General features: G+C 47.7%; 1 protein-coding gene and 1 long non-coding RNA gene across 2 annotated transcripts; both read left to right on the forward strand.

Annotated features, from left to right (window-relative positions):
* Window positions 1-13,982: 13,982 nt before the first annotated feature.
* On the forward strand, window positions 13,983-15,743 carry LOC135398040 (uncharacterized). Its single transcript, XR_010423965.1, has 2 exons — window positions 13,983-14,075; window positions 15,014-15,743. It is a non-coding gene; the product is annotated as an uncharacterized LOC135398040 (long non-coding RNA).
* Window positions 15,744-21,372: 5,629 nt separating this feature from the next.
* LOC135398631 (uncharacterized) lies at window positions 21,373-23,043 on the forward strand. Its single transcript, XM_064630017.1, has one exon. It carries the CDS (start codon window positions 21,373-21,375, stop codon window positions 23,041-23,043), a length of 1,671 nt encoding a protein of 556 aa, XP_064486087.1.
* Window positions 23,044-26,298: the final 3,255 nt, after the last annotated feature.

The raw sequence follows: 26,298 nt of genomic DNA on the forward strand, positions 1-26,298 counted from the left end.
CCCGTGACGAATATGCATGTTTGATGACGGCCCATATTCGACGGATCCGCTTCTTCTGCAAGTCGCTGGTGATGTACGTGCCGCAGCTGCGTTAGCGCAACAGAACGAGCCTCAGGACCACTGCTTTAGGTACGTTCATGATCGGAGTGCTCAATACTTAATCCCGTGACATTCACACTACGGCGCAGGAAACAATCCAAGTGTTTGTGCGGCGTCTGTGCTTCCCAGGAACCGGATGAGCACCTATATGCTGCAGTGCTGGTGAAGTGGCAGAGTTGTGCAATGACGGCACGCACCACGCGCACGCATCACACTTTGTTCCCAGTTGTCTGTCATCGGCCAGAACTTCTGGTGGTGTATCCACCGCAGTATTGCAGCGACGATCACAGTCTTCGCCTACTGTGCCCACGATAGATAGGCACGTCGAGCAATCCTTATTTTCGTAGTTGTCGTCGTTGTTTGCACACACGACGAATGCCCCATGCAAGTTACGAAGGCTCTAACCAACTGTGCAACTCAAAGGCCGGGTTAGGATTAGAATGATTGTCAGGAAATTACTGTGCTACGTGTTTAGGAAAGTGTCCTTTCCTTTTACAGCTACGTCAGGTTCACTGCTTATTGTGTGTTTACAAGCTGAGTTTGGAGATTCCTTGGACCGAGAAACAGACGACAGATACCAGGGTGTGTCGTCCGCATGATTCGCCAACGTTTTTCCATCCTGGTCCTATCGGGACTATCATCTTTAGTGTGCCTCATTTCCTGTTCACACCTACACCATAATAGACTTGTGTAGTTTCCAATTGAGAAGTGTGAAACAGAATCTGTGTTACCACAGTAATCCCGAGAAGTGCAAAGGAATAGGCAGGAGCAATAAACTACCTGGCCATAAGTGACAGTTATACTTTTAATGGTAGTGTAATGCTTCTTATCGTTGGCAGTATTATAGCATGTGAGGGATATAACACATCAAATAATTTCAGGTAACGTTTCATAACTCACTAATGGTACAGTTACACCTTATTATCATAGTAAGTGATACATCTGTCTGGGAATGTCCAAAATTTGTCATTACCACGGAAGATTGTTCTGCCTTGATACAGCAAAACAAATTTTGATACCTGCCATTGATCCAATTTTTTTAGCACCACTGTTTTGAAAACAGCTTTCAAGATTGTAACTTCAGAGATCCTTGGCAGAGCATTACCTCTTGTCTATGTATTATAATAATTATTATAATGACAGGCAATAAGTTACGCAAATGTGAATAAATCTTTGTGTTGACTGAGTGTTGTCCATTCAAGAGCCATTGCACAAGTCCACATCCAACTCTTCACACACAGATATTTATTATTTGCTATGCGCAGACAGTTATCAGCGTGCACCACACTGGCAATGTCTCTTGGGATCTGAAGCGGGGACTTACAAAAATAAAAAAATAAAATAAACAGTTTTGTAAGTACTTCAATTGCAATGAAAACGGGACGGTTGGACAGTAAATTGGATGATTTCATTATAACAGTGGTACACAGGAAAAGAACTCTGGGTGTTGGGGGGGATCTGGATCGATCTCTGGGCACAACAAAGTGTAAAATTTTGGAAGGGTTAGTACATCCTGAAATGACCCTCATGCCTCAGACCCCACTACTCGAATAATGCACCTCCCTTTTACAGTAAGAGGCCTCTTACTATCTACGGCATATCCTATCAAAGCTCAAAGGACAGCAAATTTGGCCAATGCTTATGTGACAGTGCCTCGCAGAACATGCAGCTTTTCTGTTGAATTGACACTACATCTCTGGTAGCCCCTTTAATGTCTGGAGGTAGGTGCATCATTTTACATTGAACCAGCAGTAATGTATAGCATTGCAAAAAAGGAAACAAGGGCTTAATCTCAACGCTGCATCAGCATCATTCATCATCTCACAATACCGTTGTTGTTGTCAGCCTCTGCACAAAGATTTGGGTGGACCTGAAACGGACCTTTTTTTTTTCTTTTCATTTCCTGCTGTCAAGTTATTTTGTCTTGGCATGTAGCTGTGAGATGTCAGTAGAAGCCATGAAGTCATTCTCTTTACTTCTTGAACTTGGATGAAGAAAGCACTGTTCTGGAAGATCCTAATTTGTCAGAGGCGTCGTAAAGGCATTAGTGTAAAAACCAGGTCTCTCAGCAAAATTGCCGTGCACACACGTACATTCTTTGATGCCGTTTCGTGGATGGATGGGACTTGGATCAGCAGCACCTGGTCCTTCTATAACACAGAACATCAAAAGTGCACCTCAAGTTGGCTACGACAACCGCAAAAACCGCCGCCCTACAGCACACAAACAGTTCACAAACAGAGAGATAAAAGGAAACTGGGAAGTGGTTTATGGCGCTTATGTTACGGACAGAGGTACTGTTTGTATATAGTGCCTGATTCTAACACCAGCACACAAACAGCGTCAGTTCTTCCTTTTAGTGATCGGGGTTCATAGTTTGCGAACTGTTCTGTGTCCAAAAATTTTAAACACATTATATGTATTTAAGTAATATACGTACCACTTGCGCTTGACCCTGTCGAGCTGCCTGCAGCTGTAATACACATGAAAACCAATTATGTCTACCACATTCCACAAAAGTCACAGGTTCAGTAACAGGGAAAGTTTCATGATAACGCGTCCGACAACGAGAAAAGCCAATCACGTTCATATGAATGACGTGTTCTTTTACTTGTTTATTGTATTTTATTTATCTAGTTATTAATCATAGGTTAGGGGATACCTTACGTTGTACCGATTTCGTCTTTTGCTGCTAAGTTACTCACGCGCAAGAGTGACAGACCCGATTGGGAAACTACATAGACATTGTGACTTACTGTCGAAGTTGCTGGCTCGCTTTGTTCGTGGAACACTGTCGGAACGGCGTCAAGTTTCAATTCGTTCCTTTTTTGTGTCAATCCAAGTTGCACTTGCATGATGTTCTCATCCAGGTACACATTATCGGTGAAATGCGAGGAGCATACACGGACAGCATGAACACTCCTTGCTTCATCTGGATACCCGCTAGATGTAGCTGCTTCCAACTTTCGCTTCGTCTGGGGTCTGGCTGTACCTGTATCCTTGGCGTGCGAAATCAAACATCGAGGTTTTCGAAGGAAGTTTTCCTGGAGTCCGGAACGCTGCGTCGGTTTCCAAGCGACATATCACGCGAAGGATGCAAGCGTAGAGATAGTATCCGCGTCACTAGAAAGTGTCACATGTGAATAGGGGCGACGTGCCGGAAAAAAAAAAAAGCAGCCCCAGACTTGGCGGCAGACGACAGCGTCCTTCACAGAGGATTAGCCAGATTCCACCTTGCGTCACGAGATGTTGTTGGCGCTGGCGCTTTCGAGGATCAAAACGAAACCGTATCTTTTAAATTCGATTCCTCATCACCCGGTCCGTTTTGGAAGGAGAAAATTTGGCAAATAGCTCGTGGTAATGTACCGAAAACATTGGTATTGGATTCGTAACCACGGTTCCGGATGCGACAGTCCCTTTAAAGAAACTGCGGAAAAGCACTGATGTACCTGATATTTACCAGGTACAGCTCGATATAAGGGACGTTATAAGGTACCGATTTTAGAGTGTACAAGCAATTTTAAGGATGTTGATCCCGAGCGTATATTCCCGACCGTGGTTCTCAATATGTGCCCTTGGAACGGACGGACATCAAACTATTGGGATAGGATGGTGGGCTTGTTGGAATACATTGTGAACGCTAGGAACACAATGGCAGACTCATGGAAGCTGGTCGCGTGGATTACCGCTGCTCAAGCAAGGAGACCCTGAATGCATCACAACCTGGCCGATCTCTCCTGTGCGAACTATTGCAAAGTTGTATACGGGATGCTGGACATCACGGCTCCCATGATGGCTGGGCATCGAGCTGGGCACCGAGGGGTCTTGTCAAAGTGTCAAAAGGGGTTCGTCGCACATGACGGCGTCTTTGAGCACTATTTTGTGCTCCAGGACCGTGTGAGGAGTGTCAGAATCGGCAGAAAGGATCTGTGTATTGGACTGTTGAACTTCTCAAACGCTTTTGGATCAGTGCGTCATGACGTGGTGCAGGCACCTGTGGAAGGCACGTTCTTCCTTGTGTGACATTATAGAAGGTACGTAGGAAATGCTTATACTTTTGTGACCACCTCCGCGGTTTGCACGGAGCCCATACGCACTTTATCTAGCCTTAGGCGAGGATGCCCGCTGAGGGGATTGCTGTTAAACATGGACGTGGGCGGGAGCGGTGTAACGTCCTGAATTCAGGGGGACCCCAGATCCCAATCGGCGCCCCCTTCCATCCCCGACCGCTACCACCAATTTTGTCTGGGTCCCAAAAATTCGAGGCAGCTCATGACACGCATGATACTGAGAGTTGAGCAAAACATCTTGGAACCCGTGAACACTTTCATGTCATGTCGTCGTGAGCAGTCTTGGGTAGTAACTAAGTTACTTCTAAGTTGTAACTGTAACTAGTTACTTTTGGGTTAACTAGTTACAGTAACTAGTTACATTTCCAGAAAAGTAGCTTTTAACTGTAACTAGTTACTGCTTTTGTGAATGTAACTGCAAAATGTAACTAGTTACTCGAATAAATGTCGATCCTTTTTTACGTACGTACACAGGTCGTATTTTTCCCTGTGGGAGAGCCACATATTGACTTATACAGCTTCTGGTGAAGTGCAATAATACTTTTATCGCACTTAAGTAAATGTAAATAAATGTACGTTTTTAACGATTGTATCACACTGTCATGGTCATTTTTATAAAAAGTAACTGTAATATAACTAAGTTACTTTCTTTCAGTCACTGTAACTGTAACTAGTTACTTGACCAAGAAAGGAACTATAACTGTAACTTAGTTACTTAACCAAAAAGTACCTATAACTGTAACTCAGTTACTTTTTAGAAGTAACTTGCCCAAGACTGGTCGTGAGTTCTCCCGCATCAGTCGACAAAGCCTTGACTATGCTGGCAATTTGATCGATTCAGGAAAAGGGTTTATGGCATTTTATTCGCATGCGGCACCTGAGATAACACTTTGGCGCCTCACCTCCATGAGAATTTTGCGGCCCCTTCACAAATTCAGGTGGTCTACAGTAACCCCTGTATCCCTTCCCTTCTCTTTTTTGTTATTCTGCATTAAACATATCCCCCCCTGTATCCCCCCCCCCCCCACGTGAAAAACCGTTTCTATTGGCTGAGATTTCAAAGAAATGAAACGCCTGGTCATTGCGCGTGAGCTCGTGACGAATCACAGCGAAGCGGTGCATTTATATCGCGCGGCACGGAATAACGAAACGTTGAGCACCATACGTTGAGCATCGAGTTGAGCAGGGTCGTGGGTCCTATCATTCGTAAGGGAGCGAAACACGCGGCATTGTACACTCTTAAAAATGAACTTCACCGCATAGCACGCTCCTAGCCAACCATCATCTCAAATGATACCGTTATCTGCCCTGATTTGGCGTACGCCTTTTCTGTGACAATTATGAACAGCATAAGTGTCACAGAAAAGGCGTACGCCTCCCGTTTCCAACAAATCAGGACAGATAACGATATCGTTCGAGGTGATGGTTGGCTAGTTGCGTGCTATGCGGTGAAGTTCATTTTTAAGAGTGTATTATTGCATGTGCAGACCATCTAACACCTGTTGCCAAGAGCCCAGACAAATTGCGACAGAGGATTAACGACTAGATGCAACGACTATAAACATGCGGGAGTGCAAGAGCGGACCCATGTTCCATACCGTTGGCGGCAGAGCTAAATGCTTTTAAGTTATTAGTGTTACCTGACATGAGCCGCGTTTCCATGAACTCGACAAAAGCGGGTCGAGCTGGTTTATCGCAGTAAATTCTCTCCCATCAGGCCGTGTCAACCAATCGTCTAGGGAGGATTGATGTGAGGAGGTGCGATAAGTCAACTCCACCCGTTTCTGCCGGGTTCATGTAACCGCGGCTATGGAGATTAAGAAGGTGGCAGCACTCTTAGAAATGAACTTCACCACATAGCACGCTCCTAGCCAACCATCATCCCGAATGACGACGTTCTCGCCCCTGATTTGTTGAAAACGGGAGGCCAAGCTTATTCTGTGCCGTGCATAATGTCACAAAATAGGCTCCGCCTCCCGTTTTCAACAAATCAGGGGCGAGAACGTTGTCATTCGGGATGATGGTTGGCTAGGAGCGTGCTAGGTGGTGAAGTTCATTTTTAAGAGGTACCCGGGAGGTACCCGGGTTCGAATCCCGGTGCCGGCTGTGCAGTCTGGGGTTTTTCCTGGGTTTTCCTCAGACGCTTTCAGACATACGTCGGCACAGCTCCCTTAGAAGTCGGCCCAGGACGCACATTTCCCCAGGGAGTGAGTCGTGACGTTGCCCACATACGTGAGGCCGACAACGGCAAGCCCTATAACCACCACCACCACCACCACCACCACCATCATTTTTAAGAGTGAGGTGCTTCACAGTAGGGCAACCACAGAAGTGAGGCTGCGTCAGTCAGTTTTCCTCGGCAGATATGGAGGCCTCTTTATCGGGAGAATACAAGTAAATTTTAGAGACTCACCGTCACAGGTATGTAGCATATGGACCGAGGCGAGGAAGGTGTCTCGAAGAATATAGGTACAAGCGGGATGACGGGCGCTATACCTCGCCTGCGGTCAGACTGCTTTACACCAACTCTCATGCGCAAGGTAACGTTCAAGATTCGTGAACACATTGGAAAATCGCGAAAAGTAAAAAAACAAAAAAAAACTACATAAGCTTAAAAACCAAGGAAAAGTGACGGAAAGCGTTGCTGTTTGCAAGCTCCCACTTGGTCCATTTGTGGCTCTGCACCAGATTCCGCGAATGCCACTCATAAAACAAGGCTAAACCTGTTGCCGCTCAATGGTGCAAAAACGTGGATGACAGGAGGTGACAAGATGTGCCGATGGTGCTGGTATGAAGACGAAAGCCTCCCCCATGTTCTGCACCACTGCACGCGCCTGAGTGAGGCGAAAAGACACAGCGAGGTACTGGAACGGATAAAGAGGGCCGCTTCAGCTCGACTCTCCATCACAGGCGAAAATCAGTTGGTGGGTAATACCAGGCTCAGACCAGATTTGCTCGTTACGCGTGGAGAGGAGGTTGTTATCGTCGACTGCCCATTACAGAATCTACTTGTTACTATTCAGTTGCACGGTCTGAAAAAAAAAAAAAAAAAGAAGAAGAAATGGGGAACTACCATCCAGTGAATGAGAGCTTGCTGCGCCGCTATCGGTGTCTGTCCGTCGAGGCCGTAAAATAGTGAGCGAGTCGGGAGAGCTGGGTGAAAACGAAGAAACGGATGTGCGCGAATGAGCTATGTGATTGCTGCTTCACGAGAAATCTGTACTTCACGTGTCCCTGCTAGACGTGAGTGATCGAGTGCAGGAGGTGGGGCACTCGTCGAGACCATGAAGAAGGAGAAGGAAACTGCGCTGTAGAAGAAGTTTTTTTACGTGAAAACGTCTGTAAGTTCGGTTTGGTAGCCAGGTCAAAATTTACGATGCAACGAAATTATCGAATTTCGAATTTGACCGGCGCGATAACTCGGTGAGTAATAAACCGATAGCAACAAACCGGCTAAATCCAGATAGCTTATACGTGTAATATTCTAGCTAACAAGGTCATTGCGACGGCTGACGCAATCTCTGAGCGTGGCGGGCGCGTGCGATGCAAATATAAGGGTACGCCTACCTTGCGGGCAGTCTATCTCGCGAATGCGTGAAGCAAAAGACGCCGATTGAGGTGTCGTTGGAAAGCGCTTGAGAGGTTCTAGCTGGACCTTAAGCGATATTGGCTTCGACAACAATAACCAAAATTTTATAAATTTGCAAATTTGAAATATCAAAATTTCGCCAGAATGTCGGCATATATGAAGCTAAAATATGACCAGAATAGAAGGAAACGAAAACCAGAACAAAGGGCTGTTCGAGATGAACCCAAAAAAGCCCCCAAGCTCCAGCACCGGGCGATCGAGAGAGCTACTGGAGCGCCGAAGAAGATTAGCGGCGGAGGCAAATTCGGCTGTCGGCGCGCACGGCGGATCCTTACCCTCTACCACCGAGGCAACTTCGACGTGTGCGAGTGTGAAAGCGACCTACACTCTAAAAACAGAACTTCACCGCATAGCACGTTGTGCGCCAACCATTGCCACGAATGATAGGGTTATCGCTTGCACGTCTAACGAGCTAACGATTAGCGGGAAATTCAAAAGGGCGGGCACGTGACACATTACCCGTGACGTATGCAACGCCCTTCACGTATCGCGCGAAAAGTGCCGTGAACTTTTTTTTTTTTTTTTTTTACGTGCCCTTCTGGACGAGTGCCACGCCCCTGGTTAGCTCGTTACGCATGCAAGCGATTAGCCCCATTCGAAGAGAGAGAAGGGGTTACGCCTTTTTGTGCCAATTATCATGTATATCCAAATTGACACAAAAAGGCGTACGCCCCTCTCTCTGTTCAAATCACAAGTGGCAACCATATCTGTCGTGGCAATGGTTGGCGCAGAGCCTGCTATACGGTGAAGTTCAGTTTTTAGAGTGTGCAAAGACTATGGAGTGCATCCAAAGGGGGTGAGGGGGGTCAGCACCGTGGTGCACTCTTAAAAACGAATTTACAAATAATTTTAGTTACAAATAATTTTATTTAAGTGTATCGAGTTACAGCTACAGGTAGCAAGTAAAAGTAACTTAAGTTGGATTAGCGGTCCAGGGCTATTACCAATTGAGCTAAGCTAACACAAGTAACCGAAGTTGTTCATAGTTACCGTTAGATTACATTACATGCTTGTTGCGGCCAAAGACAAAAGTTGTTTTTCGAGATTGGATGTCAGAACGCTCACGTCAGTTCAAACACATCCAATTTGGAGTACATTCACACCTAAGCTGGGCCACTAAATGCACAGGGCGAATTTAGCAGTCACCCCATACTTCGACTGATAGCCATCAGTTTCAAGTCCCATCTTTCTTTCTGTTTATTCAAGCGTTATCGTCCTGTAGAAAGAAAACTAGAAATCAAGCAACGCCCCAGCTTGGATGGCCTTATTCTCACAGGAAGCAGGTACACTCATTTTTTTATGTGACTTATTCAATTTCATATCGCCGCACACAGGTGGCGTAAAGAAAAAGCAGATTAGCGCACGACGTGAGCATGTGTCGTAGGCGGTGCCACCTGTGCGCAGTGATGTGAGCGTAAAGAAGGCACAAGAAAAAAAAAAACAGTTTTGAGTGAGATAGGCCATTGAAAATGCGTGCGGTGAGTTTCGCTAAATTTTTACGACGATAACACTTAAAAAAAGTAATAAAGCCACATGAATGGCCATCAGTCTGCATAGGTCCCATCTTGTGTTTTTGCGGATCTATCGAAATACGTGCACGTGTGGCGACATGCTGTAGCAGAATGTAGGACTGCTGATACTTTCGACCACCTGCATTTCTTTTAGAGGAGCACGGAACTAAAAAGAAAAATGCCAGGAGGAGTAGAAATTAGGATTGCAAGCCTTGGGATGCACATTAACACAACAACTACGAGTGCAACGCAAGAGAGCTGTCAATCTCGAGGGTCAGAAAAGTACCTTCCCTCGGCAGCCAGTCTGTGACGTCATGCCCTCTGACCAATGGGAAGACGCGTGCATTGTGTTCCCCATTCTTTCCATTTGCAAACTTGTATATTGCATCGCAGGTCCCACGTCCTCGATAGCAGACAATCCTTTGCAGCCAATAAAAAGCTCAGCTAGCTTACGTCACCACACGACAGGAGTGGCTCGCCGCAACGCGCATTATTGTAAACTAATTTTCTCACGAAATTCGCGCTTCCCAAATAAAATATTTTACGTACGACTTTCTGAAAGTAGTATGTTCATAAGACGCTGTAAAACATGTGTATTGCTATACAGGGTGTTTCAAAAAACGTGTCATTCGGACCTTATAAAAAAACGGGACGACGGAAAAATACGGGGTAAACGGCATTTGTGTGGCAACTGAATCTGCCACCTTGAAAAACTATTTTCATTTGATTTTAATTGAAATAAATTGAATTTCTTTAATTGAACTCCAAAATTTCCCAAGTCAACCTAACGTTTTTTTTACAGAATTAGAGAGCCCCTAGCGAACTTAGTCAGATCCACTAAGAAATCCACTCAATATTGCAAATGGAACTGCCCAAAAAAAGTCCCGAAATTGCGGCTTCCAAGTTTCGGGTATTCAACGGCGCACCAAATCAGACGCAAAGATTCGTGGAGAGGAGGACTGCTCCTGCCCCCATGAAAGATGGAAGGTCGAAAAAACACAGGGCGGGAAAAAAGAGGCGGAATCATTTTTGTTTGACGCTTATCAACGTATAGTGGAATGTCACCTGCCTTGTTATCTGCGCGTCTTGTGCTGCACGCCGGTCTGGCGATAAACTGTTCTAGCTTCATGGGGGCAGGAGCATGTCCTGCCCTCCGCGCATTTTTTCCGACTGATTTGGTGCGCTGTTGAATACCCGAAACTCTGAAGCCTCAACTTCGGGACTTTTTTTGGGCAGTACCCTTTGCAATATCGAGCGGATTTCTTGGTGGATCTGTCTAAGTTCGCTACAGGCTCTCTAATTCTGTAAAAAAAACGTTAGGTTGAGTTGGGAAATTTTGGAGTTCAGTTTAAAAAATTCAATTTATGTTAATTAAAATCAAATTAAAATATTTTTGCAAGATGGCAAAATCAGTTGCCACACAAGTGCCCTTTACCCCGTATTTTTCCGTCGCCCATTTTTTTTATAAAGTCCGAATGACACGTTTTTTGAAACACCCTGTATGTTCGAAGTGTCTTCCATGTTTCCTTTAACGTGCACCCGAAATCTGCGCGGCACAGGGTGCCGGGAGCAACGTTTACCTGGCTTCGTTCCTTCCCACGCTAATAACTTGTCCGACAAGACCGCTGGAACTTTCTCGCTATAACGTTCTAAAGAACCTATAGAACGGTGTTTTAGGAACGGGCGCGTGGGAAAATATGGCAGAACCTGAGTAACCCAATTGTAATGCTATCTTACGGCTACTTTCACCAAAGCCTGAAACTCTACAGTTACGATTTACTTTCCTAAATTAACTCGTTACTGTAACCACCAACTGAGGAAAGTAGCTAGTTACAGTGATAAGTTATACTCGCAGCGTCCTACCCAATATTGGTGTCTAGAACGCAGTGTTGTGCCAACACAACTCCACAAAAAACAAAAAAAAAAGCAGCGCAATATTAACGTTGCTGCGAATTTCAAAAAGTAACACAGTGACACCACTCCCAAGTAAAGTAACGTATACAGGGTGACAATGAAAAAATGGCTAGCAAGCGAGCTGGTGAAGATGATGACTTCGTGTTTGTGTCTGTCCCTTCGTGTTCCCTAGTCTCGGGGTTTTACATCGTGTATACAGGGTGTTTCACCCAACGTGATCAAAAATTCTAACCGGCGACGTACTTGCCGGAGGATTGTGGGAATTTCGGCAATTACCTTCGGGAAACTTTTGCCACCATTGAGCAAGGCCTTGGACAATTTTCAATTGCGGGAAGTTTATTTTTTCAATTGAACATTGAATATTGCCAAGCGAACCTCACTTTTTTTTACAGAAATATGAAGTCGTCCACGGATAACCACACACCCAACAAAAACTATGCACAGTATCGCGACAGAAATAGTCGAAAAAAATTAATGAAATTTACGCTTTAGCCCCGCCTGCTTGATCTTCACATAGAAACGCGCGCGACATGTGCGTCTAGAGTAGGAAGTGTCTCCGCCTTCATTTGTTTTGCCTTCCTTGTAATAAGACGGTATAGTCACAAGCATCAAGGTCAAAGCGGGGGAAAGAAAGGTAAAACAAGAGGGAAGCTAAAACAAGAGGAACAACTGCTAGAAAGGCTGGAACGCTTTCCATGCAATGTGTGATGGAGCTTCGGCAATGACGCCGATAAGAACTCGGCGATTATCGCGGTTGAGATTACGGATAGTGAATCGGAGCGGCTGTTTGTGACATCAGATTCCTGAAAGCAACATCAATGAGGCGGCGAAAGCACTTGAATTCAAGACGTCATTGTGATGTACCACAGGGCTTGGTGCTATGTTTGCTCGCCTACACTCTTAAAAATGAACTTCGCCGCATAGCACGCTCCTAGCCAACCATCATCCCGAATGACAACGTTCTCGCCCTAGATTTGTTGAAAACGGGAGGAGGAGCCTATTTTGTGCCGTGCATAATGGAACAAAATAGGCTCCTCCTCCCGTTTTCAACAAATCAGGGGCGAGACCGTTGTCATTCGGGATAATGGTTGGCTAGGAGCGTGCTATGTGGTGAAGTTCATTTTTAAGAGTGTAGTACAGGCTGGCGATGCCAAGGTATTGCGTCATATTGTGTTGCACCGAAGTAAGCAAGTATTAGTTGAAAAAAAAAATAATTCGTATTAAAACTTATTTCTTTCTTCCAGTATAGATTATTCTTGTCTCATAGTATACGTCTCCTTGTTCATCAACACAGGTCTAGAAAAGGCTGTTACGGCATCTAAAAATGTTAAAAAATGCCACAACTCAACAGAGTCGATCAAAAGGCAGGCAACCCCGAAAATGTCGCATTTGGGCCTCTATAGGCATTTTAGGCAAATGTATTTATTTATGATGAAAGATGGAAGTCACTGAAAAGGTTAGCAAGCTGTAAGACTCGAACTCACATCTTCTGGCCTTGAGGCTTTTGTATGTATTTGTCCTTTCTATGTGTTCCAGCCTCAGAACATCAATTGTCTCGTAGTTATTTATTTATTTAATGCCTAAAAAATGCTTAAAATTCCGGGCCCTAATGATAACGGTATCGTTCTCTGCAGTGGTGGGTCCTCAAAGTATCAAACGATACCATGGCGGCGTCGACGTCAAGTGAGAAAGGGCTGTAAATTGGTGTAGCGACTCGCCGAGCCGAAAGCAAGCTAAAGGTGCACTCTGAAAACACAGTGCTTCACGGAGAACTATACCTGCCATTCAGAGTTATATAGTTATCTCTCCTGATTTGTTCCAGATGAGAAGTGTACACTTTTTGTATCAATTTGAATAGTACATTAATTATCACAAAATGGCGTAGGCCACGCTCTCTCCTCAAGTTACAAGAGATAACTGTATCATTGGACGCACCGCAATGACTCTGCCGGGGGGGGGGGGGGGATTTGGAGGAAGTGGATTTAGGAGAAGAAAACGAGGAGGAATCTTTCTCCCCGATGTAAAGTCCCCAAAGAACCGTCCCGAAATATTTGTCTACACTCTTAAAAATGAACTTCACCGCACGCTCCTAGCCAACCATAATCTCGAATGATATCGTTATCTGCAGTGATTTGTTGAAAACGGGAGGCGTACGCCTTTTCTGTGACACTTATGCTGTTCATAATTGTCACAGAAAAGGCGTATGCCTCCCGTTTTCAACAAATCAGAGGTGTGAGCGATGTCACTCGGGATGATGGTTGCCTAGGAGCGTGCAATGAGGTGAAGTTCATTTTTAAGAGTGTAGGTACGCATCTGTAGCCGACCATCACCCCGAGTGACACCGCTCTTCCCCTGTCTAGTTAAGAGCGGAAGGTGTACGTCCCTTTTGTACCACTTATGCAGTTACGTTAATTGTCACAAAAAGGCGTACCCCCGTGCGTTCCACAAGTCAAAAGGGCAACGCTTTTGCAGAATTGGTTCGAATGCATTTCACGACAAAAGCTGCATTTCAAAGCAAAGCGTAGATCGCAAAATAAGTTCCTGGTACACGATATGCTTGCCTCTTATCAATCGCTTTGCTTGACGCCGGGAGGCAATGGGACATGTTGCCTCGCAGGTGCTTCAGACGCGGAACTATGTACATATATATGATATAATTCAAGTCACGTAGTCACGTTCAAGTCACGTATTCACCCCCGATATGATTCAAGTCTCGTAGACGCCCCCGTACTGCGTGGCACCTCCACCCGGGCGAGTTGTACCCTGCTGCTGTGTAGAGGCTTGGTACTATACAGCGGCTCCGACTTTCGTGTCATCAGAACATCTCTTGAGGTACGGACCTTCAAATCCTGTATTTGGTGGTAACAGTGAGAGTTCCGATTTCACCTTAGCAATTTATGATTCGGCGAATCTATGATATTGGAACAATTCACGTGACGTGATGCGCTTTTGATAGGAAACTGAGTTCGGCAGGTAGTAGGGGGAGGGGAGGGGGCAGGTTCCCGCTTCCCCGCATGAAACAGCGCCAGAAAGACACATTTCCAGCAGGAAGATGGCGTTTTAGGACGACGGAGCAGAGACAGAAAATCAAGAATGCGTGGGGCCCAAATATCCCAATTGTCCCCACGATGGCGAAAAGTAGACGCCGGCTCTGGTAGACAGTATTCGGGAAGCATCCCTCCGAATAATTTCTGAACACCATAAACGAAGAGGAGCTTCATTTCGATACAAAACTTATTGCAGGAATTTCACGGAGAGAACTAGGCAGGATAACTACCTCAATGTAAATATTGTTGCATCCGTGGTATTTCCTATTTTTCCTTCATTTTTAGATCTCCATATGCAGCGTGACATATGCATCCAAACACTTTCTGTGCGCGTTAATTGTTCCAGCATAACTAAGTGCTGATAATGCCTAGTGCTACAAGAATACTGTGCCAGGACGCTGCTGAACGTTATTTGTTAATGGCTTCTTCTCTGTTAGCGGTAGCGGGCGCGTCCAGCAGCTCTGTGCACCGTTTTTGCTCGACCAAACCCACATGTAAATGCGATATAAGAGAATATAAACTGAAATACGTTGTGCAAATTCGAGCTTTCATGACGGTAAGACATCATTTTCAAGAACTTTCAGACGCGCTGCAAATTATGATTTAAAAAAAAAGAAGGAAAGAAAGAGTATGTCGGCATGAACCAGCCAAAAAGGTCAAAGTCTCTCGGATGCACTGCGCGTTGCTAGAGGAGCTCAATTTTGGTCAATGATCTCATTACAGAGAACGAGAGAACTAATGGATAGCGCACGTGGACCTTCGGGAAGCCACAGCTGGAAATCATCGACTGAACTTGGAAGTGGAATTGTAGCTTCAGTTAAGGGTGATAAGATAACGCACGTTCCTCACAAGGTAGCGTCGGTTGTGCAGAGACCAGGGAAGGTGTTTACGCAGCATGAAACAACCAGAAGACCGACAGTTTCAATGGCGTCAGCCTCTGCGGGATTAGGCGGCGCCATTAATATGATTGACACAGCGGACAGAGCAGCCGATGCTTATACGGAAGACACTTATGCTAAAAGTGGAACGTATGCATACGGAGGTGAAAACGAGCCTGGGAAGCGCATCCCGAAGGCTGGAGCTTTCGCCGAAGCTGGCCTTGGCCTGGCTAGGGCTGAGTACAGTGTGTTTGATGCGGAAGCCAGAGGCCCCAATGCTTTTGCTGTTGCTGAAGCCAGTGCGACAGGAGTGCGGGCGATGGCCGGAGCCTCTGTAGGAAGCGCTTCTGCCAGTGCTGGCCCCGTTCATCTCAAGCTGGGCCTCGGAGTGGAAACTGGGGTAGCTGCAGGAGCGGAAGGGCTGGAAGTGAAGTTACTGGGCACAGGGTTCAGAATTGGACCTTCACCGAGTATTTCTTTCTTCGGATCTGAAATCTCGCTCGGATAAACAGTTACTGTAGGTCGTTCGGACCGAGGAATTTCAATAAACAAGACGTGTTCTTAAGGGTCATATATCTGGTGCTTGAAAGACCATGTGTTATATGGAACTATGGTCTTATACCTTACTCTACTTTTAATGACTGAAAACGTATTCATGTCCCGTGCAGAGCTTGAAACAGGGAAATCAGCTTCTCCACGTTACCTTAGTCTATCCAGACGCCCTTGCACAGGTTCAGTCTGAATGTCCCGTACGTGCGCCAATTTCTCCATAAAATCGGGAATGTGAGATATGTTTACTGGAAAAAAAAAGGGGGTGGAAAGGTTAGTCAAGCCTAGGCCGACATGCTATTCCTCTTAAAAAGAAAAAAAAACAATTAAGCAAAACAAAAACCACGCACACACACACAAAAGGGGGGGGGGGCTTACAGGCTGGTCGAGAGACTGGAGGCATCAAGAAAGTTCAAAAGGGCAGTCGTAACCGCCCCCTGGTTGTGCAGGAGCGGGCCGAGCTGAGTGGCCAAAGAGACGTTGGGGTGACTAAGTTGTCGCAAGTGGCGTTGGAGGACGAGTCGTTGAGAGAGATACTGGTTGCAGTATAGTATAGATAGTATTCAATGTCGGCTTCCACGACACAAGTTGTGCAATTGGAGGAGTTCGTCTGGCGAATTTTATATAGGAGTGAGGGCGTGTGCGGAACATTCATTCGAAGACGATGGAGGAGTGGCTCTTCAGCTCTATTGCAACGGCAGGCAATAGTAGAGTCCTGCAGGTGTCAATGAGACGTAAGAAATGATCATATGAGGTAGAGTCCGTTCGGAACTGCCGGGTACGGACACAGCGCCACCGGCGAATGTGCAGGGAACAGGCAGAGGTCGTTAGGGGTAGAGGGGTAGCAGGGAGAGCTCTGGTAGATGTTGCGTGTCTCGCCATTGTGTCTGCGCGGGTGTTACCAAGAAGGCCTACATGTCCCGGGATCCACTGAAGCGTCACAGAATGGTCAGTAGCCGCGAGTTGTGTGAGAGTTTGCAGTATGAGCTCGTCCACACTCGAGACGGTGACACGCAAAAATCGGTTTTGGTCCAAGGCGTTCCTCAAGGAAGTGTATTAAGTCCCATCCTCTTCAATTTGGTTATGGCGGATATCAAGCGTTGCGTTCATCGCAAAGTTCAGCTCTCTGTATATGCAGACGATGTGTGCGTTTGGACCACCGGTAAATCAAGGCCAGCGATTCAACGCCGCCTTCAAAATTCGTTGGATGCTGTTCAGCATTACTTCACCAAGGCTGGCATGGACATCTCGGCTGAGAAGACGGTTGTGCTCCCGTTCACGCGGAAACGTATGAGCAATTCCCTCTTTCGCTACGCAATAATACACTCAGCCAAGTGAAGTGTCATAAATTCCTGGGTGTTATCTTGGATGCCAATCTCTCGTGGAGCGCCCATATCAGGTACCTGGAAGCGAAAGTTCAACGCTGGACCAATGTCATTCCTCACTTCACTGGCGCTGCATGGGGGATTGATCAGGAAGCGCTCCTATCGGTTCATGGGGCATTGGTACGAGGAACCATTCTCTACAGCCTCCCGGTCTTACACGGCATCTCAAGAACTTCTGAACAGAGGCTTCGGTGTATGTTGGCCAGAAGCTTGAGGATCTGCCTCGGTGTATCTCGCGCCGCTGAAACCCGCATGGTGGTGGCAGAGGCCCGCGAGCTGCCAGTAGAGGTCTTACGTCTCAGAGAAACTGTGCGCCATTATCTACGCCTCGTCGCGGAACACCATCGTCACCCCTTTGTTTCGAAGCTCAAAAGGCGGAGGCAGAGCAACATTTCTCGCTGCATCGCTGCTGTAAAGCCGTTGCTACCGGCTTTTGTTGGCAGATCAGTCGTACCCAGGTTCCCTCCGTGGGTCTTTTCAAGAACTTCAATCTATACTACCATTCCTGGGCTCAAGAGCAAGAGGAATCACGTTGCAGCACCCGTGTTGAAACAACTTGCGCTAGACATGATGCAGTGCCGTTACCCTTCGCACACTGCAGTATTCACAGATGGGTCGACCAACTTACAATGCTCCACTGCTGCCTTTACAATTCCGACTATGTCGTCGTGCCACGCATACCGTCTCTCGCACCGCACCTCATCCACGTCTGCAGAGCTGCATGCCATTTTGTTCTTCATCAAACACATTCCATCCGTCGTTTTCAGCAGCTTGGTGATATACTGCGACTCCAAGGCAGCTCTCCAGTGTATAGCGAACATGGGTATTCGTGGATCACTTGCGCCAGTGGGTGTGGAAATACTGGAGAAACTAAGCCGTCTTGAGATCAGCGGGCACTCTATCTACTTCCAGCGGCATCAGCGGCAATGAAGAGGATGACGAGGCTGCAGCAGCTGCATATCATTCCCGATCAAGCGTGCGGATTACCCTCCCTAAAGGCGACAGACGAACCTTCCTAAATGATGTGGTGAGGCCTCTCCCACATACGCAATGGTCTCGTGACGTTGCATCAAGAGTTCTGATGCGTGAAGTGGACCCTGACTTTGGCTTCACCATGCCTTCTCGTGTGCCTCGCCATTTTGCGTCGCTGATGCACAGGCTTCGTCTCTAGGGGGGGGGGGGGGGGAGATATGTTTATTGAAAAAAAAAGCGGGGGAAGCTTAGTCAGACATAGGCCGACTTGCTATTCCTTCCACAAAAAGAAAACGACAAAAGAAAGAAAGAAAGGAAACAAACACACACACACAGACACGCAAAAGGCTCTTAGAGGCTGGTCGAGAGGCCGGTGGCACTCAGAAAGCTCAAGAGGGTAGTCGTAACTGCCCCCTGGTTGTCCAGGACCGGGCCAAGCAGGGTGGCCAAAGTGACGTTAGGGTAGCCAAGTTGTCGCAAGTGGCGTTGGAGGATGAGTCTTTGTGAGAGGTACCGGTCGCAGGATAGGAGGCAATGCTGAATGTCGGCTTCCACACAACAAGTTGCGCAATTGGGGGAGTTCGTCTGGCGCATTTTATACAGGAGTGAGGGTGTCCGTGCAACATTCATTCGATGACGGTGGAGGAGTGATTCTTCAGCTCTATTGCAACGGCAGGCAATAGTAAAGTCCTGCAGGGGGTCAATGAGACGTACGAAATGATGATGGTGAGTCCGCTCGGGACTGCCGGGTACGGACACAGCACCACCGGCGAATGTGCAGGGAGCAGGCAGAGATCGTTAGGGGCAGAGGGGTGGCAGGCAGAGCTCTGGTAGATGTTGCGTGTCTTGCTATTGTGTCTGCACGGGTGTTACCAAGAAGGCCTACGTGTCCCGGGATCCAATGAAGCGTCGCAGAATGACCAGTAGCCGCGAGTTGTGTCAGAGCTTGCAGTATGAGCGCGTGGAGAGTGCATATGGTGCTGGGGCGAAAAGAGAGCAGCAGATCCAGTGAAGCCTTGCTGTCAGTCAGAACGACCCACTGTGCAGCCGGCAGACCGAGCAAGTGCTGTAGAGCCGACAGGATGCCGAGGAGTTCTGCTTCCATAGAGGACATTGGGTATGGGAGGGCAAAGGCTTGCTGAAAGTCACTATCAGGGATATAAAATGCAGCGCTCGAGCTGTCTGCCGTGACTGAGCCGTCCGTGTATACCTGGCGACGGTTCTGATACGTGGAGTGCCGAAAATCGAGAGCGAGTTGGAGGGCTACAGGTGCGGGAGTGTCACGCTTGCGCTGAAGACCGGGAATGGTGCAGCAGATATCAGGACGTGCAAAGGTCCACATTGCTGGCGCATAAGAGGGAGTGGTTGAGGAGGAAGGAAGATGATCCTTCAGGCGGGCGAAGGCCTTGTCGAAAGCTGAGTCAGGGCAGTCGTCGTCAATATGGCAAAGATAGTGGTGAGAGTGACTGGTGAGATAGAGAGTATATACTCGAAGGGTATCAGCATCCCGCAGAAGGAGAACAGGCGTCTCCCGTGCTTCAGCAAAAGTACAGTAAGTCTCTGATGTTCGTGGTACTCCCAGACAAATGCGAAGGCCGCGGGCGTGGATGTTAAATAGCTCGCGCTCCTGTGTTTGGCTGAGGGCATGCAAGATAGGGAAGCTGTAGCGCAGTGTCCCCAACACGAGGGCCTGAGGGACGCGATGAAGATCAGAGCAGGACGGACCCCAGGACGCACCAGCGATACGTCTGAGGACGTGAACTGAGGCAGCCGCCTTTGTGGTAATCATCTTCACATGGCGGGACCACGTTAGGTCGCGATCAAGTATTAGACCTAGTTATCGGCACGACGTGGCAAAAGTCAGAGGGAAGCCGTCAAGGTAGAGCGGATACCTGTGGAAGCATTTGCACGAGAACGCCATTGCAACAGTATTCGCCGTGGAGACTGTTAGGCCACGGGAGGCAAGATAGGTGATAATCGCGTGTAGAGACCGTTGCAGTTGGCGCTGGATCGTATCTCAACGGGTTGCAGAAGTCCAGATGCAGATGTCGTCGGCGTATATCGTGATTGATGTATGAGCAGGGAGCAACGGGGTAAGCGGAAGCCATGATAAGATTAAAGAGGAGGGGGCTAAGGACACTGCCCTGCGGGACCCCACGGGTCACGTAGTGCTTGGTGGTGTCACCATCAGCGGTGCGCACGAAGAGATAGCGGCCTGATAAAAAGTATTGTATCCACCGCAGAGGGCAGCCGCCAACTTGAGCCGCAGCAAGAGCGTCAAGAATGGCAGCATGGTAAACGCTGTAGTAGGCTTTCTTTACGTCGAGGAACACAGCGGCAGTCAATAATCCCTCTGCTTTGGCTTGTTGTGCCTGGCTGCCTAGGGTGACGACACAGTCCAGCGCTGAGCGGACACCCTTGCGGCCCGGACGGAAACCCGCCATCACTTCCGGGAAATACTCAGCAGTCCCAAGGAACCAACTGAGACGTGTGAAAATCATGTCTTCCCTATACAGCTGGTGAGGGCAATGGGACGGAAAGAGTCAATGTGGTATGACGTGGCTGAGGTCGCCGTGCACTCCACAAGTGGGGCAGAGGGAAGACGAGGTGGAGCCGAGACGGTGTTGAAAGGCAGGTGTAAAGGCAACGTTGAGCCTCATGCGGTGGAAGAGAGCAGTTAATGGGCGCGGTAGTCGCGGAGGAAGGACGAGAGAAAGCGTAGGGTCTACATCAGAGAGAAGGGAGTGAGCTATGTCGTGTTCCCACTGAGCCTGCATCTTGGGACCGGTGAGAGTCAAGAGGAGGTGTTTTCGGTCGCCCGACGACATCATTATCGGGGAAAATGCTGCGTGCTGATGGGCGTTCAATGCGGCTCTGTCTGCTTCTTCGTTGCCGCTGATACCGACATGTCCGGGGATCCACTGCAATATTACAGTGTGCCCTACAATGGTCGCCTTCTTATAAGCTTGCAGGATGTCAAAGACAACAGGACCGAGGAGTCCACGTATCCCCAAGTTGGCCACACACTGGAGCGCGGGTCTTGAGTCTGTAAAGACGACCCAGGACTGAGCTGGACTGGCTGATATTTTTTGCATAGCAAATAGAATGGCGTAAAGCTCGGTACACGTAGACGATGTTCTGTGAGAAAGACGGTGACCACAGTGTAACATGGGTTACGACTGACGAAGAGGAAGTCAGACTGTTGTGTAGACGACGACGACAATAAAGATTCATTCTTTCATGCACCATCTTACATGGTGTCAGAAGTGTCGCGAGCTGCGAAGCATTCGATTTTGGAATGGCCGATGGAAACGGCGAGTCCAGCCCCGGACAACACCTCAATCCCGTCATGATGTCAAGTTTACTACCGCCTCCCAAAGCCCTGGACACAACTGCGGCCGACACCTGGCAAGAATGGAAAAAGTGGATCATGGAATTCGACTTATTTGCGATGGCGACACACCTCGCGCAGCAGACTGACAACGTGCAGGCAGCCACCTTTCTGATTTGCATCGGAGAAGAAGGTAGGAGAATTTACAACACGTTCGCGTTCGACTGCGAAGACGATAAAAAGAAGCTGAAAGTGCTCAAGGAAAAGTTTCAATCCTACCTGAAGCCCGCTGAAAATCTTACCTACCATGAGTATGTCTTCGGTAAACGAGACCAGAAACCGAATGAGCGTTTCGATGACTGGCTCACGGATTTGAAAGCAATGATACGCAACTGCGAATATGGAGATCTCGAAAACCGGATGCTTAAGAGCAGAATTGTACTGGGGACGAACGATAAACAATTGCAACAGAAGTTGATAACTGAAAACCCGACCTACGAGAAAGTTCTCGAAAGGTGCCGCATAAAAGAGCGGTCACAAGAACAGTTTAAAGAGATTTCGAGCGACGAAAGAAAGTCCGAGGCATGTGCAGCTGTAAACCTCCTGCAACGGAAGACCCCGCACTGCCCCAGATGTGGATACCTGGAGCACCGTACTAATTATTGCCCTGCAGCAGGCAAGATCTGCAGCAAGTGTGGGACCTTAAACCACTTCGCCAAAGTTTGTCGCAACCCACCTGAAGAGCACAGAACGAAGCACATAATGAGGGGTCACACAAGGAAACCGGCAGCTACTCGCAAGACCCATGAAAGGGAGAGGGTGAGGCAACTACAAAGTAGTCCGCACACCGAAGATGACAGCGACGAGGATTATTTCTTGAATCATTTGTCAATCGGGGGCGTAAGGAAGCATGATCGCTGGTCAATTAGATTGCGAATTGAACAAGACGACGTGCACTGCAAATTGGATACTGGAGCCAACTGTTCAGTTATTCCATCAAGACTGGTGAAGTTGCTTACTCCAAAGAAGGTTAAGAACTGCTCAACAACGCTCAGTACGTTCTTCGGACACCGAAAGAAAGCTGTAGGGAAAGTGGCTCTACAGGTGCAGAATGCTGGTCGTTGTATTACTGAAGACTTCTACGTGGTACAGGAAGACGTGCCCACTACACTCAGTGGATCGTTGTGTGAACGACTCGGACTGCTAAAACGAATTGAAACGATATCAGAGACAGATACCAATCCTCAAGTGCAATATCCAGTAGCAAAACCGTACGACGATATTTTCCACGGATTGGGAAAAGTAAAAGACGTCGTGTACAGCATGAAATTAAAGCCTGGAGTGCAAGGCGTCGTTCGGCCAGCCAGGAAGGTTCCAGTCGCTATGAGACAGAAAGTATACGAAGAATTGAAGAAGATGGAGCAGGATGGTGTTATCTCAAAGGTTGAGGGACCAACAGAATGGTCAAGCTACATGGTGGTGGTGGTTAAACCAAACAAAGTCAGGATATGCATTGATCCAGTCGACCTCAACAAGGCCTTATTGCGAGAACACTATCCTATGATGACGTTAGAAGATGTAGTGGAAAAAGTTGGTCATCCGAAGTGGTTTTCGACACTTGATGCTGCTTCTGGGTAGTGGCAAATACTACTCGATCCTACAAGTTCTAAGCTCTGTACTATGAGCACGCCGTTTGGGCGCTACCGCTTCAACAGAATGCCTTTTGGTATATGCACGGCTCCTGAAGTTTTCCAGCGAATAATGCACGAGATCTTGCATGATTTGAAAGGGGTGCAAGTCGTCATGGACGATATCCTTGTCTGGGGTGACACAAAGGAAGATCACGATGAAAACCTTCGGAACGTGCTGAAGAGGTGTCGAGAAGTCAATCTCAAGCTGAACCCTAAAAAGTGCCACTTTGGAAAAAGCGAAGTGAAGTATCTCGGACATCTTCTCACGGTTGACGGCGTGAAGATAGACCCCGAACGAACAAAGTCCATAGAAGCAATTCCGGAGCCAACCAACGTCAGAAGACTCAGAATATTCTTGGGAATGATTAATTACCTGTCCAAGTTTCTCCCGCGGTTATCAGAAAGGGCAGCGCCACTACGAGAATTACTGAAGAAGGACGTAGCGTGGGTATGGGCTGAGAGCCACCAACAAGCCTTTGAAGACCTAAAAAAGGGTCTAACGATGGCACCCGTACTAGCATACTATACGCCGACCAAACCGATCACGTTATCGGTAGATGCAAGCGAGACCGGTGTTGGCGCAGTGATACTGCAAGATGGCAAGCCTCTCAGCTATTCATCGAGAACGTTGACTGAGACTCAGCAGAACTACGCTCAAATAGAAAAAGAAATGCTGGCGATAGTTCATGGATGCACAAAGTTTCGCCAGTACCTATTGGGACACAGTGTAGTGACGGTGGAAACGGATCACAAACCTCTGGAGAATATCTTCAAGAAGCCACTTCATCAGTGCCCACTGAGGCTTCAGCGTATGCGGCTCTTACTACAAGCCTACTCGATCGAAGTAAAGTACAGGCCAGGAAAGGAACAAGTTCTGTCGGATGCTTTGTCAAGGTTTCCAGACACCCAGAGGATGGTCGAACTTGAAGAAAAGGTATACGTGAATGCTCTGGAATTCGTGCCTGTCTCACAAGAAAGGCTTCGCGATATCAAGGAAGCGACCCATACAGATGACGAGTTACAACAGCTCAACAAGTATACGACCTCAGGGTGGCCCACTACAAAAGACAACGTGCATCGTCTAGCTAAGCAGTATTGGTCCTATCAAGAGGACATTCATCTCGAAGACGGAATATTGCTTCGATCAAACCGAATCATAGTACCAAGCAAATTAAGGAGGACTGTAACTAAGTTGCTTCATGCTGCGCACGCAGGAGTAGAGAAAATGAAAAGAAGGGCGCGAGAGACAGTATTTTGGCCCGAAATGAATGCGGACATCGAACGAGAGTACAACGAATGTCGCCAATGTCAAAAATATCAAGTGAAGAACATCAAGATGCCATTACTCAGCCACGAAGTCCCCACATTACCATGGGAACGTGTCGCAATGGACTTGTTTACTCACAATCAAGAAAAATACGTTGTGATGGTGGATTTTTATTCCTTCTTCTTCGAAGTCAAAAAGTTGGGAACCACAACTGCAAGTACCATCATCAAGTTTTGTAGGACGACATTCGCAACACATGGCCTGCCAATTGCCTTGATTACCGATAATGGTCCACCGTTTTCCGGCACAGAATTCAACGACTTCTTAACCAGAATGCAAGTGAAACACGTCTACTCCAGCCCATACCACCCAAGATCAAATGGGATGGCCGAAAGAGCGGTGCGCCAAGCAAAACAACTTCTGCGGAAGACAAAAACTGAGGACGAATTTTTCTACGCAATCCTGGAGTGGAGGAACACTCCAAGAGATAACATTCTCAAGTCACCAACACAACGACTCATGAGTAGAACGGCAAGGACTCTCCTTCCCACGAGTGCAAAGCAATTAGAACCGCGAGTCGTTCCACCCACAGCGGTAAAAAGAAGGCTGGAAGAAATACGAAGACAGCAAAAGTTCTACTACGATCGATCCTCCAAGAGCACACCGGATCTTGAAAGAAACTCCAACGTCACACTCTACGACACCTTCAGCAAGACGTGGGCGCCAGCGGTTGTTGTAGGCAAAGCCAAAACACCGAGATCGTACATTGTACAGACTCCTGAAAAGTCTTGTGTTCGCACCCGAGAACACCTTCGAGAAGCGAGAACATCCACAGCACCTGTAACTCAAGCCAACGAACCAAGAACAGAGAAAGTTCTTGAAACAGCAGGAACAAATCACCAGAGCCAAAGAGCTGAAGCTGAAACCTCATACAGGAGGTCAAACCGTGAAAGGAGGCATCCTAAACGCTACCCAGAAAACGACTAAGTTAGGTTTTTGTTGTTCTGTAATCTTTTTTTTTCTTTTTTCTTTTTGTCTCTCTCTATATATACACACGTACATTTCTTTTTCTTTTTTTTTGTTTGTTTATATCTTGGAAAGGGGGATGTAACATGGGTTACGACTGACGAAGAGGAAGTCAGACTGTTGTGTAGACGACGACGACAATAAAGATTCATTCTTTCATGCACCATCTTACACACAGGAGACTGACTGGGATGGAATGACAAATGCCGAGGACGATCCACCCCGAGTAGATGACCCGTCAGTGAAAACTAACGTTGACGCCGTGTAGTTGTCGTTCATCATGCCCAGGGTAAGCTGCTTGGCGACACACGGGGCTGTATCCCTTTTCCTTCCATGCAGGCCAGGAACAGTTAGGCAGGTGACTGGGCTTGACAGAGACCATGGAGGGGCACTGGGAGCCACTGTCTTCACTACGAAACGCGGGACGCTAGGCTTCAGCTGAGTCATCACCGAGCGGACCTTGCAGTGCTTGCGCCTCAAGATCTTCGAAACGAGCAGGTGCCGCCGATGATGGGATGGCGGAGAAAAAGTCGGCAGGTCTCACCGTAGCGAAGAACCTTCAGCGGGGTGTCCCTCGCTTCGGCAATAACTGCTCGGGTCTCTGCTGCTCGGGGGACGCCGAGGCACACACGGAGGCTTCGCGCCAGGAGGCACTGCAGCTTATGATCAGAAGATGTCGGCAGGCCATTCAGCACCGGCAAACTATACGCGAGGGACCCTCGAACCTAAGCCCTGTGGACGGCCAACAGAGAGCTCGTGTCACTGCCCCATCTCATGCCTGCCAAGCGACGGATCACTGCAATCCAACGGTGGATCTTGATCTCCAAGCTTGCAATATGCCTCCGCCAAGGGAGCCTGCAATCAACAGTGAGACCGAGGAACCTATGGTGAGACACGTGCTTCAACGGT

The sequence above is a fragment of the Ornithodoros turicata genome, chromosome 6, assembly GCF_037126465.1.
Source record: "Ornithodoros turicata isolate Travis chromosome 6, ASM3712646v1, whole genome shotgun sequence".
NCBI classification, from domain to species: Eukaryota; Metazoa; Arthropoda; class Arachnida; order Ixodida; family Argasidae; genus Ornithodoros; species Ornithodoros turicata.